Source organism: Strix aluco, chromosome Z (assembly GCF_031877795.1).
Source record: "Strix aluco isolate bStrAlu1 chromosome Z, bStrAlu1.hap1, whole genome shotgun sequence".
Lineage (NCBI taxonomy): Eukaryota > Metazoa > Chordata > Aves > Strigiformes > Strigidae > Strix > Strix aluco.
Genome location: NC_133971.1, coordinates 17,084,659 through 17,096,476, shown reverse-complemented (window position 1 = coordinate 17,096,476; position 11,818 = coordinate 17,084,659). Strand labels below are relative to the sequence as shown.

Sequence of the window (11,818 nt, the reverse complement as noted above, 5' to 3'; positions counted from 1 at the left end):
GTCCATGCAGCCCCTCATCTCCCTGCTGCCGATTCTGGCAGACACCCACAGATGAATTGTGACCCAGGGAGAGGTGAGAAGTTCCTTCAGTGTTCCCTCTTGTATGGGAATAAAACACAAAGCAGCAAAGATGACCAAGGCTGCCCTCCCCTGCATTGCCTCCCCAGCCCAGTCCCTGCAGTTGGGACGAACGCTGCCCTCTCCCAAAGGAAAACCTGAGGTCCGAAGTGTCTGCGCTCCTCACGGTCCCTCTCGGCACCCGGGGGGCAGGGAGCAGCCATGAGTTGAGCCAGCACTAGAAGACATGAACCTGTTTCCAGCCCTGACCCAGCTGACCACCTGGCAAAAGCAGACAGTAATGCAGCTGTTTTCAGTAATTTTGGAGTAACCTTCAGCCTCTCCCTCTGAGTGCTAGGGATTCCCATGTGTGAAATTAAAACTTCGGGCAAAACACTGTCATCGGAACAGTGACTTTATTATCAGAGACAAACAAAGGATTAAAACACGTTATGAGTTTGCTGAAACACACAGTGTACCTGTGGAGGACAGACATATTTATATTCTTCAGTTCATTGTAGAAACGTGAGCAGTTAGGTCTAGATGACTAGGATATCCCCTGGTAGTTTGGAATGGATCCAGACAGCTTTCTCTCCGTCGTGGCCCCGGTAAAGCAACCAATTTCCCCCCAGGCCCACCCCAGCCAGGCTAGTGCTGGACCCGCGAACGCCACGGGTATCTCATGTGGGACTTTCTCCAGCACAGGGTGAGCGCGGCTGGGCTCAGCCTGAAACCGGCGGTGCGGGTGAAACCCTGCCACGAGCTGCGCGCCAGCCCCTCTGGGGTGTGCCGAGTTGGGCCCTCTCAGCTGCGGGACAAGAAAAAGGGGGTCAGGGTGCTTTGAGCACATTCGCGCCCCCCCCCCCCCCCCCCCAATCAGCCAGGGGATCCCCTGGCCCCGGCCCCTCCGGCCGGCAGCGGGTGGACGTTCCCCGCCTCGGGAAGGAGCCGGGCACCCCGGGGCGCAGCACGGAGCCAGCCCCGCTCCCGGGCATGGCTCGGTACGACACTGCAACTCCCGGTACTGCCGCCTCTACTAGGCAAGGCACGGGCTGGGCTCTTCCTGGTCAGACAAAATCAAACGTGGAAAGAGAGCAGGGAGGGGAAGGGGCCGGGGGCGGGGAGAGAAAGAAAACAACTCCACGGATGTCGGATGTCACGGACGGCGTTACACGGGCGACGCGGTGGCTTCTCGCTGCGTTTCTCGGGCGGACGAGCCGCGGGAAGTCGCCGCCGCCGCCCCGGACCGACACGTCGGGGCGGGGAGACGTCGGTGCCTGCGCTCCCGGCGGTTTATCCCGGGGCGGCCCCGCTTACAGGCACTTGAGGAGGAAGGAATTGCACGAAGTCCCCCGGGGGCAGTCGCAGAGCTTCCCGATGCGGGCCCCCTTCCTCACGGCGCACTGCTCCCCGGCGTCGCACTGCGGGCAGCGGCAGGCGGTGAGGGGGGCACCGCCGGCGGCCGCCCTCTTCGTCCCGTCCCGTCCCGTCCCGTCCCGTCCCGTCCCGCCGCGGCACTCACCATGGGCACCTGCCCGAACTTCTTCTCGTAGTGTGGGACCCGCTTGCTCTTCAGCTTCTCCAGCACCTCCTGCAGCGCCTCGATCTGCCGAGAGACCCCCCACAGCCCCCGTCAGGCCGCGCCCGGCCGGGCAGCGCCCCCCCGCCCGGCCCCGGCCCCCGGCCCGGTCCCCCGCCCCACCAGCTCTTTCTCTCGGGAGGTGCCGCCGCCGCCGCCTCCGGGGGACCCCAGGTCGCGGGCGCGGCGCGGCGGGGTGGGCCCCTGCCCGCGGGCGCCCAGCAGCAGCGCGGCCGCCACGGCGCAGAGCGCCAGCGCCCGGCAGCTCTCCATGGTGCTGCCGCCCCGCTGCCGCCGCCGCGCCGCCGCCTTTATAGCGCCGCGCCCGCCCCGCCGTGCGTCAGCGCCCCCCGCCGCCGCGCCGCGCCGCGCCTCGGCCAGGCTCGGCTCGGCCAGGCTCGGCTCGGCCCGGTCAGGCTCGGGCCGGTCAGGATCGGCCAGGCTCGGCTCGGCTCCGCTCGACTCGGCCAGGCTCGGCTCGGCCCGGTCAGGCTCGGCCAGGCTCGGCTCGGCTCGGCCAGGCTCGGCTGGGCATAACTTGGCATGGCCCGGCTCTGCTCAGCCCGGTCAGGCTCGGCTCCACACAGCTCAGCTCAGCTCTGCATGGCTCAGCTCAGCTCGGTTCAGCCTGACTGCCCCAAAGCCAGCTTCCCCGGGAGAAGTCATCCCCTGGCACGGCTTGCCCTCTGTCCAACTAGGCTTCGAGCAAACAGCGGAGCCATCTCTGAGAGCAAACAAGGGGAAAGTGGCCTGCCTGCCTGCCCACACACCCTGTCACTTGTCCACGGTGAAGGACCGGGTCACTCCCTCCCATGTTGTACAAGAAGAGTGGCGGGCTCATCTGTCGGCTGTGAGGTTCAGGAGGGAGAAGGGAGAGGGAAGCTGGTGGACACCTGGAGAAGTAAGTGGAGGTTGGGCCACCAGGGAGACCAAACTTGGAAATCAACACAGTGATCTGAGAGGAGGGAGCATGGTGTGATGGGAGGAAATTCAGGATAATAGGATTAACCAGAAAGACCCCCAGGGAGAGAGGGAAGATAAAGATGGTGAGCAACTAGCCAATGAGGGATGGGATGCCTGAATGAGGACAGGTGGGACTGCCAACAGGGTGGCAGGGTGACGGGGCTCAGGGCCGTGGAGAGCAAGGTAAGAACCAGCATCAGAAGGCCCAGAATAAAACTAATTGCTGGTACACTGTGAGACAGTGCTTGAGGCCAAATATCATATTACTGAGCAGGTGCTCAGTGAGCATCATCCATCCTGTGTGTGAAATGAGGCCGCCTCCTTTTGGTGAGAAGCACAGTCACCAAAAGATCTAGCATCAGTGCACTCGAGTCATCTCCATTCAGACCTTCCTCCTGACACTTGGCTCTGCAAGCTTGGTGGCCTAATATTTATCAACACCATGACCAAAAAGTTCCTTGGCAGGCCCAAACCTGCCCAAGCCTCATGGGCATGGTATGGCCAGGAAGAAGGCAGGAGCAGCTTCCTCCACTAAGAAAAGCAGTGACATGCCAAGGAGAGCATGCAAGATGAGGAGTGGTACTCAGCCCTCTCCAGACTCACACCTCCAGGCCAAGGCTGGCGCACAGCTGGGGGGAGCTGAGCAGCAGCTTTACTGACCTGAAACATTTGGCCCTCTGGCATGATGGTTGTGGGGATGAGGCAGCAGCAGGGTCAGCCCTTGAGGCAGCTCCACTCCCAGCTCCCAGCTCTGCAGTGGCATGAGGATGTTCCTGCCCTCCAGCCAGCAGCAGCAGGAGCTGGACTGGGTCTCCCTAGGTGGAGATGAGGAGGAGGAATTTGGAAAACCTCATTAACAAAACTCTCCTAGTTGGCCATTTGTAGGGGAGTTAGGAACAGTCTGAAAAGGCAGAGCAACGTGAGCAAACAAATAAGTTGTTTAAAGAAAATTAAACAGGCCCAGGGACATGTTTTTCCAAACAGGAAGGCAGTGTTTAAAGGGTCCAAGAGGAGTGTGGCTTAACAGGTAATTTTCAACAGCACCATTTTGTTTGAGGCATTGAAAAGACTCCAATCTCTCTATCATGTTGCTTGCCTCCAGAGCTGCGTGTTCACCTCTTGCTGCTACTCCTCCCACACACTGCTATTGATCATCACATCCAGTGAAAGTCTCATTTGTAATTGCTGTTCAGAGTAGAGATCCTCTGTGTTTGCACGAATCCTCCAGTCTCATTTTGACACAGGGAAGGCTAAGATGTCAGACATCAGGCTAATGGTGAACAACACATAGCAAATCCCACAAACCAGCCTGGAGTGAAAATGCAGCTATGTGAAATACTGGAAATGATGGGCTTGCTGAAGCAAAGTTTCTTAAAGCAGAGAAATAACAGACTAAGGAAAACGCAACACTTCATATGGAGAGGAAGATATATGGCCTATTCAAGTTTGAAAGCATCATCTGTGAAGCCTGACCAAAATTTCAAGCCATATTTTATAGTATGAGGGTTACTCATGCAGTGTTGAAAACACCACAGAGATGCTTAGAAAACATCGCTCTTTTCTTTCCAACTTGCACTTCCAGTAAAAAGCTGAATTTGTTAGTCCCCCCAGTAAAATTAGTGTTGAATGTGGAGGCAATTACACATTTCTATTTCCAAAAGTCGTTGTATCTGTCTGGCTACAGACACCCACAGAACTGTATGTTTCTGTGCCTGTTACTGTCTGTATCACACTGTCTCTGCAAATGTCACTGTCCCGTGCTCCTTATTCAGCTGTTCTTGCAGACTTTGTTTCCAGCAACAGGCGGTAAAAAAAGTCATAGGATGTAGGATAACTGAATATTATGTAAGAGTGTCAGAAGTTATCATGTCAAGGAGCAGAACAGGGTCAAGGTATAAAAACGCAAAATCACTGTTTACAGCTATGAAAAGGCGGGTACTTTTTAATAGCATCAGTAGCCAGTCATGAGACAACTGGCTATGAAATTAGGGGAGTCTGTGGCAGTACAGAGCTCAGCTCCAGATAATCTACACGGAATGCTGTCAGACTTCAGAGGCAGACAGTTCTGTTGCAGCTATGCATTAATTCAAGCTTCTCCAAGTTAACTTATTTTCTCCATAGGAATGTTATTGCAGATGAGGTACAAACAGGACACAGCCAATGTGCATTAACATCTGTATATCAAGTGGATAATTTTTGAAGTTGTACACAGTATATGCTTTTCATAATCACACTTTTCCATCATGATCAATTAATTTAATATAATTCTAAAAGCAGGAAAATAATGAAGGTTTCTGTTGATGCTGGTGTCAAAATAATGGAGTATCCATTGAGCAGTTCTGATGCATTTATGTATTCTAGTTCTGGCTTGACATAGACACAGAGTTGGATGGATTTTATGACTACTAGACCATAGAGATTAGTGTGAAGCATTTGTTCAAGTGCTGTACTGAATCAGAGCCATGAAAGTGGACATCTGGCTTTAAGGGGATACTTTAAGGCTTTGCTGAAAAGCAGCAGGCTTTTATAAGTGCTTTGTTGAATTGCCTTAATTTATAAACCTCAGTTTAAAAAAAAAAAAAAAAAAAGGTTAATGTAATATACCATCGTTGGTTTTCTGAACCAAGACATTTCCTTGGCTGAAATCTGGAACAGCAAAGAAAATCTAAGATAAATCAAGGTTCTGCCACATTTGAAGCAATAATAGAGTCCAGAAGGATACTTGAAAGATAACATCTGTTTCAGCAGGAGATACCAATTCATCTCGATGAGTAACAGATTGGAAAAATGCCATCTAAATAAAAGATGGGTTCTCACAAGAACAGCACATACACAAACGCCAACACAAACACTGAGGCTGCAAACTCCCCATTAAACTAATCCCAAAATGAGTGGAAGAGGGGTGGGAGCAGTCACCCAGTGGCTTCCCAGAAATTACATTTCTAGCTTCTCCATTTCTGCAAGCAGAGCTATTGCAGAGGCTGTGCACTAGTCACACCTAATTTCAGCCTTGGAAACAGGCGCACAAGCCTCACAATGACCGTGTGCCAGAGGCTCTGCCCTTGACGTTTGTTACACGAACTGTCACTGATTTTGGTTGGTGACCACATAGTAGCTCTCAGTGGTTCCCAGCACCTTCCTAGTTGCCATGAGAATAAAAAGGAAAATGGCAAGGGCCTTTATAATCCATCCTGAATTTTACAACCTCAGCCCAGGTAATCTGAGAAGCACCCTTGGTTACAGTAACAGTCCCTAGGGACATGACAGTGTTCCACTTCCTTCTTCAGAGGCATTTGAAAGCACCCTGAAGGTGACAGTATTGGCCCTTGTAAACTACTTGTACTCAGATGTTGACCTCTCTTAGATAGGCCATATCCAGCTATCAAAGAGAGCTGGAACTAGGTAACCTCTTGGCCTTGCCACTGCTCTGAGGCAGGAGGGAGGCATACAGATTAGAAGAGCAGTCCCTGAAGCAAGACCAGATGGGAGCAGAAAGGTCCCCTGGAAGCCTAGAGCACTGCATTCGAGGTCCTGGTCCACCACAGCTGTGTGCCTGATATGGCAAAACCATTTCCCTTGATCCTCAACTTCCATCTGAAAAATCAGTGTCTTCCTAAATACCATCCTTTCCAGTCAGTAAGTAAAGAAATAAATGGTTGTGAGCTGCTCCAATACTACAGTGAATCGGTGACACATACTGGAGATGAGTAGGACAATTCTCAGAATAGTCACTCACAGCTCTTACGTTGCCTCTGTCGTCAGGAATCTTGTGCCCTTGTGGTGGCAGCTACCTTTTATTTAGGTTTAACATGGACTCTGTTACATAGTTATTCTTGCTTCCCACTGCCATTGCTCTACCCCTTTGGATGTTTAATGAAAGGAAGTATCTGCCAACATCACCAAGTGTAGTACAAGCATGCAGTTCAACTCCTCATTCCTGGTGGATCCACAGAGAACAAGCAAACTTCTTTTCAGCAAACTTCTGGGCAGCAAGAGGTCACATCTGCTATCAGAATGTCACCACACACAACGTGCATTGCGTACAGTCAGTGCCTACAAACAGAGCACAGCACATTAACCTGCAAAAGCTTTTCCAAAATAGTCTGCTATGCAGTGGGGGAGTGACAATTGTTAGTGATTCCTTTCATTCACCTGCAGGGAAGGTCCTGCTCCTTAACCTCCCCTAACCAGAACATGCTGATAGGATGCTAAGCCCATGCTGATGAAGTTAATTTACCAAGTTTCCAAAGATAAGTGTTATTAAGGCAGAACATTCTTATTTATTCAGAGACATGTTTTAATTTGGCTTGCACACATATTTAGAGGAAGAAATTTTGATAACTGTAAATAATAAAAATATCCTTTCAGATGTAAAAAATGATAGGGAGTTGTCATTTTCAGAAGCATGAATCCTCCCGAACATATCTACTTCCATTACCTGTATCCCAGGATTATCTGTTACTGTCTCCAACACAAAATGGTTTCATTACCAGTCTCATTGAAAGAACACATTCAAAGCAAAAATATGATTCCAGTGTGATCAATTTTCTTAGCAGAAAAAGTCAGTACTCCTTATGTCTTTGGGAGTAACAGAGTGGGGAGAGTGACCCCCGTAATTTAGAGCAGAAAGAAAACAGGTGCCTGAACTGATTACTCAACTGTAGTAGGAGAAAATAGAGCATTTCTTTTTATTGGAAGCCATTAATAGCAATCATTTCAAGGTCTGAAACCTTTGTTTATCCTTGCTATATTTTATGTATATGTATTTAGAAGCAGGGTATTTTTAAAGGCATTTCAGAAGTCTAGCAACCATAAATAATGTCACTGTACTTTTAGGATAAAGAAATCCTGGGGCCGTGCCCAACATGTTTACAAATTCATGTAGTGAGACAAGAACAAGAATCACTGTTACAAAAGCACAGCTCTGTGCCTAGCTGCCATTTACTGCAGTATTTTAAACTATTACTCACTGCTAAATATATATTTAATATACTAAGAACATGCATGTGAGCACAACAGTGTATTACAGGTGTGCAGACCTACAGAAGTAGTCTTTCTTGTGGTGTAGAACACACCAGGCTTTGGATAGATTTCTTCTCTGTAAAATGAGAGAGAAAACTGGTCCTTTAGTGCAATGTAGAAGCATACCAGAGACCCCACAGCTCAACATATGTTGTGCTGTCTGTAATCCAGATTGAAAATCCCCATTCCAAATAATTATTTCATTTTCACTTTTGCATTTGCCTGCCTGAGACAAAACTGAGAGGGCTAGTAGCTAGCAGACCTTCCCTACCACTTCTTGGTCGGAGGGGAAGTCCTCTGCCACACAGGTCTAGGAAGACTACAGCTAGCATGTTATCCAGGATGATTACTCCTACTAGCAATCTTCCTTCTCCCCACAGGCCAGCACAAGATAGGACCTCCATATGTTAATGTACATTTAACTCTTCCTGGATTTGATTCTCAGGCAAGAATATTTCTGCAATGGTTATCTGGGCACCTGTAGGGCAAAGCTAGGTAAAATCACTTTCCTACTCCCACCTAGCACAGTATTTGCCTCCTTATTCTAGGCGCACTACAGGCCAAGCATTTGGTTTCCACAAGGTGCAATATTTCTAAAGAGAACAAATGAAATGACAGACATTCTTGAATTCTTGAAAAACATTGCACTGCAACAAACTACAATAAATAAATAAGATTAACCAAAGCATTCCAGCATCTCAATAGCCCTAAAGCCAGTGGGATTCAGGCATGTGTTCAGGGTGAAGCATTGATCCATGTCAGGAGAATGCTCTGTCTTTGTTAAACTAGAATTGCCAGAAGGATCACAAAGCAAGATGCTGAAACACATTTGGAGCCAACCCCTGTCCTCAGAAGTGCTCTCAGCAACCTGCAGCTCCCACAGATACCAGCATATGCTCCCCAGCTCTTCCAGAAAACACTACACATCCACCAGTTTCTCTGTTGTTTTCACTAAAGGGAATCATACAGAAGAGCAATGTTTTTTGGATGAAAGCCAGAAAAAGGTCAAAATGCCAACAACTATGTGAAATCTATAATTTCATGCTGTGTTGAACTTCTGGCTGCCCTTACAGCACTTCTCTTTTGCAAAAACTGTTTACTAGCAAATGTGCTTTTTTTTTTTTTGGCAAAAATATTTGCATTTATAGGAGATATACAAAGAAGAATTTAAAGAAATAAAGGATCTGATAAGCACCAAATATGTATCTTATTTTGCAGATTTATTTAATGGTCTCTTGTCAAACTTTAAACATAACACTAGAAGTTGCAGTTTATTCATGCAATGCAGTTATACAAGCCCTGTAAGTGACCGATCTCAAATCACTATCAAAACACTGAAGCATTGTGAGATGATTACTCAGTAAAAATAAGTTACTACAACATTTGCATTAAAAATAGCATTGTACAAATCTTCATTTTTTTAATCACGTCAACATTGTAGTTAGTTTGCTCTCCAGCCTCAAATAAAATATACAGAGGTAATTCTGATGAGCATATGTTTTAGTTTACATCCGGAAAACCCCAAATTCTGTCTTCTTTGTAGGTGCATTTAATGCTGCACTGAGACTGAGGCCCAAAACCAGTCTTGTGTCAGCTGGATCAATAATTCCATCATCCCATAATCTAGGGAAAAAAAAAAATCAAACAATAATAATTAAAGGAAATTAACATACACGGTCGATTTTCAAGCACATGAAACTGGAAATAGTTATACCAAAGAAAGTGGACTAAAGAGCTAAATTATACTTGAAGTCATGGAGTTAAATCACCTTAACCATCAATGAAATAGACTGGTGGGCATTTGTGGAATTTGTCTTCTAGAACAAAGTATAAATTTTAGATAAATTAAGAACATCGGGTTTATATATTTCAAATGAGATTCTTCGTACTATTTTCAGTATGAAGTCATCACTGTAGAGAAAACAGACCCTCTTTGGTTTTAATATTCACATGGAAAATGATCTTTTGTCAATGACCTATTTTATTAAGAATGCTTATATTTTAAGGACTATGTCACATCATTATATACGTTATTCAGGTTAGTTCAGCTGCCAGATGAGGATCATACAAGTGTTTATTCTTTCATCATTAAAAGAGCCAGAGGAAATTTCAAGTATTTCCAGTAATGGTTGTATTTATTTTTTCCGAAGTCCATTTCTAAACAACTTTAAGTTAATACCCTCCTTAACCCAGCCTGAAGGCAATTAAATTATGAGTGAGCAATTACCAAATTCCACAAACACTTATAACTAGTCTCTTTGATATTATCCAAAAATTAAAGTACTTGTGGCATCAGTTCTCAATGACAACTCCATCCTACCCAAAATAAAATCCACGTCAAAACCCCCAGCAGGCCACAAAACTTTAAATCTAAGTACTATCTCCCCAGCAAGATATTTAAACAAGATACCACCCTGCTTATTGCAACCCAGTCTCACTTAAATAAGCATGCATTTTAATCAGGGTCTACAAAACATATGCACAGTAACTTTGGTTAAGACAGTGATGCTTCTCCTTCATCCTATTTTTCCTAGAGAATTATTTTGCAATCCTTTTGAACTTACTTCAGTGTTGGCTAATGTTTAATTATTTGTCATGAATAGAGAGGTAAGACTGACTCTACCAAGAGAAAGCACAGCCATTCCTTTCTAACTGAAGCTTCCAGCTGCAAATTTCCAATTGTTTGATGATTAATTGAAAAAAATCTACTATGTATTTTGCACTCTTAATACTAAATGTGCTAACCTCACCCCCAAAAGAAAGAGCACTGCAAACTGTACATAAATAAATGCTGGTAAGCTCAAGGCAGCAGCAGACACTTCTCAGTGTTTTCCACCTTTGTTTTATTTTGCCATTTGTTGTAAAAGCAATATTCATCAAATCAGGTAAAAAATATTAAGAGACTGACAATGTATGCTTTTTATTTTACAACAAGTGCATGTATCTATTCTAGGATGCACAAAGTGGAATTGCAATAAAGGACACCTGTAACAAGATGAGGCAAAAGGCTTCAGACTCATCTTAGAAGCTTGTTCTCCAATTAGCAGAGAGAGAATAAAAAAGATATCCAACTCAGAAAGAACCTTCTACTACAAATACATCTTATCATGGTGCAGCTCCCAAAGTAGAAAAGACTTACCCTAAATGGGGCACAAGAGCAAAGCCGAAGTACAAAAGGAGAAAGGGATTTGGAGAAGACTGCTGTTAATTTGGCAAATTTATGCTGTTTCTTTTTTGGGACTGAAAACAAAAGCTTGATTAAAGAAATTTTACAACACAGTAGCTGTGGCACTCACTGACCTGGCCAACAGGTCCCAGCCAGCATAGAAAGAAGTCTGGGAAAAAAAAGAACTTCTTTCAAGGTAAAAAAAATGCTATAAATCCAAATTACAAATATAAACCACAGCTCTATCTAATCTGTTCTCATTTTAGGATTCTCAGTGAGTACCTCCTTTCTAGGAGGCTAGTAAGCTGTGCATTGGAATATTCTAACTTTTGAATATTCTGTCTGCACCGAAGTGGTACTAACCAGCAAATTCTGTTGCAGAAGACACACAAGAATTGTCTATATCATATTCTGGATAAAGAGCATGGTATTGCAGTGTGGTTCATGTGAACCACACCATCCTGTGTGGTTCCTTTCTCAACTGTAGCTTTAAATTGTAAGTAATGACTGATTAAAGTATTTTGGCATATTTTAAAAATATTCCATTGAAAAAAGACTCAAGAGTAAGTGCTTCTTACCATACAGCAAAACCAATTAGAAGCCTTTTTGTTCAAAATAACCAAAGGACCTTGGTTTTCTGAGACATACTTAAGAGCTGTTTGAATTCTCTTGTCTTTCCCCAAGACAGTGGTTATACCTGTTCATATAATCAAACATGACAGAATGGCCAAGTTAAGACTATCTCCTATACTTTCAACATCACGAAGTATGCATCACCAAAGTTTAATGCATATGCTTTTCTTTCCTTCTTGTATTTTAGATCTTGATTTAGTTTTGATGAATATAGTCGGATTAATCACCAAACGGACGGAGAAAATCCCTATTAATAGTGAAAAGCAAAGTAGTTTTGTGAGGTCAAATCAACAACAGTCCCTTTGTTTTCTTGGGACTGTGTACAAAAAACAACTGTAAGAACAATCTCAAACACAGTAACTTCTGGTTTTAAGCAAATTTGGGTATTTTTGGCTGTT

At 45.7% G+C, this 11,818-nt stretch overlaps 2 protein-coding genes across 2 annotated transcripts in view; both read right to left on the bottom strand.

Annotated features, from left to right (window-relative positions):
- Positions 1 to 456: 456 nt before the first annotated feature.
- CARTPT (CART prepropeptide) lies at positions 457 to 1,909 on the bottom strand. Its single transcript, XM_074812717.1, has 3 exons — positions 1,760 to 1,909; positions 1,580 to 1,663; positions 457 to 1,478 (listed from the first exon to the last, which is right to left on the bottom strand). Exons 1-3 carry the CDS (start codon positions 1,907 to 1,909, stop codon positions 1,371 to 1,373), a joined length of 342 nt encoding a protein of 113 aa, XP_074668818.1. The 3' UTR covers positions 457 to 1,370.
- Positions 1,910 to 8,822: 6,913 nt separating this feature from the next.
- Positions 8,823 to 11,818, bottom strand: part of MCCC2 (methylcrotonyl-CoA carboxylase subunit 2) — a 42,166-nt gene continuing 39,170 nt past the window's right edge. Inside the window, exon 17 of the mRNA XM_074812010.1 lies at positions 8,823 to 9,244. Within this exon, the coding sequence (XP_074668111.1) occupies positions 9,127 to 9,244 (118 nt within the window). The 3' untranslated portion in view covers positions 8,823 to 9,126. The remainder of the gene's footprint in view (positions 9,245 to 11,818) is intronic.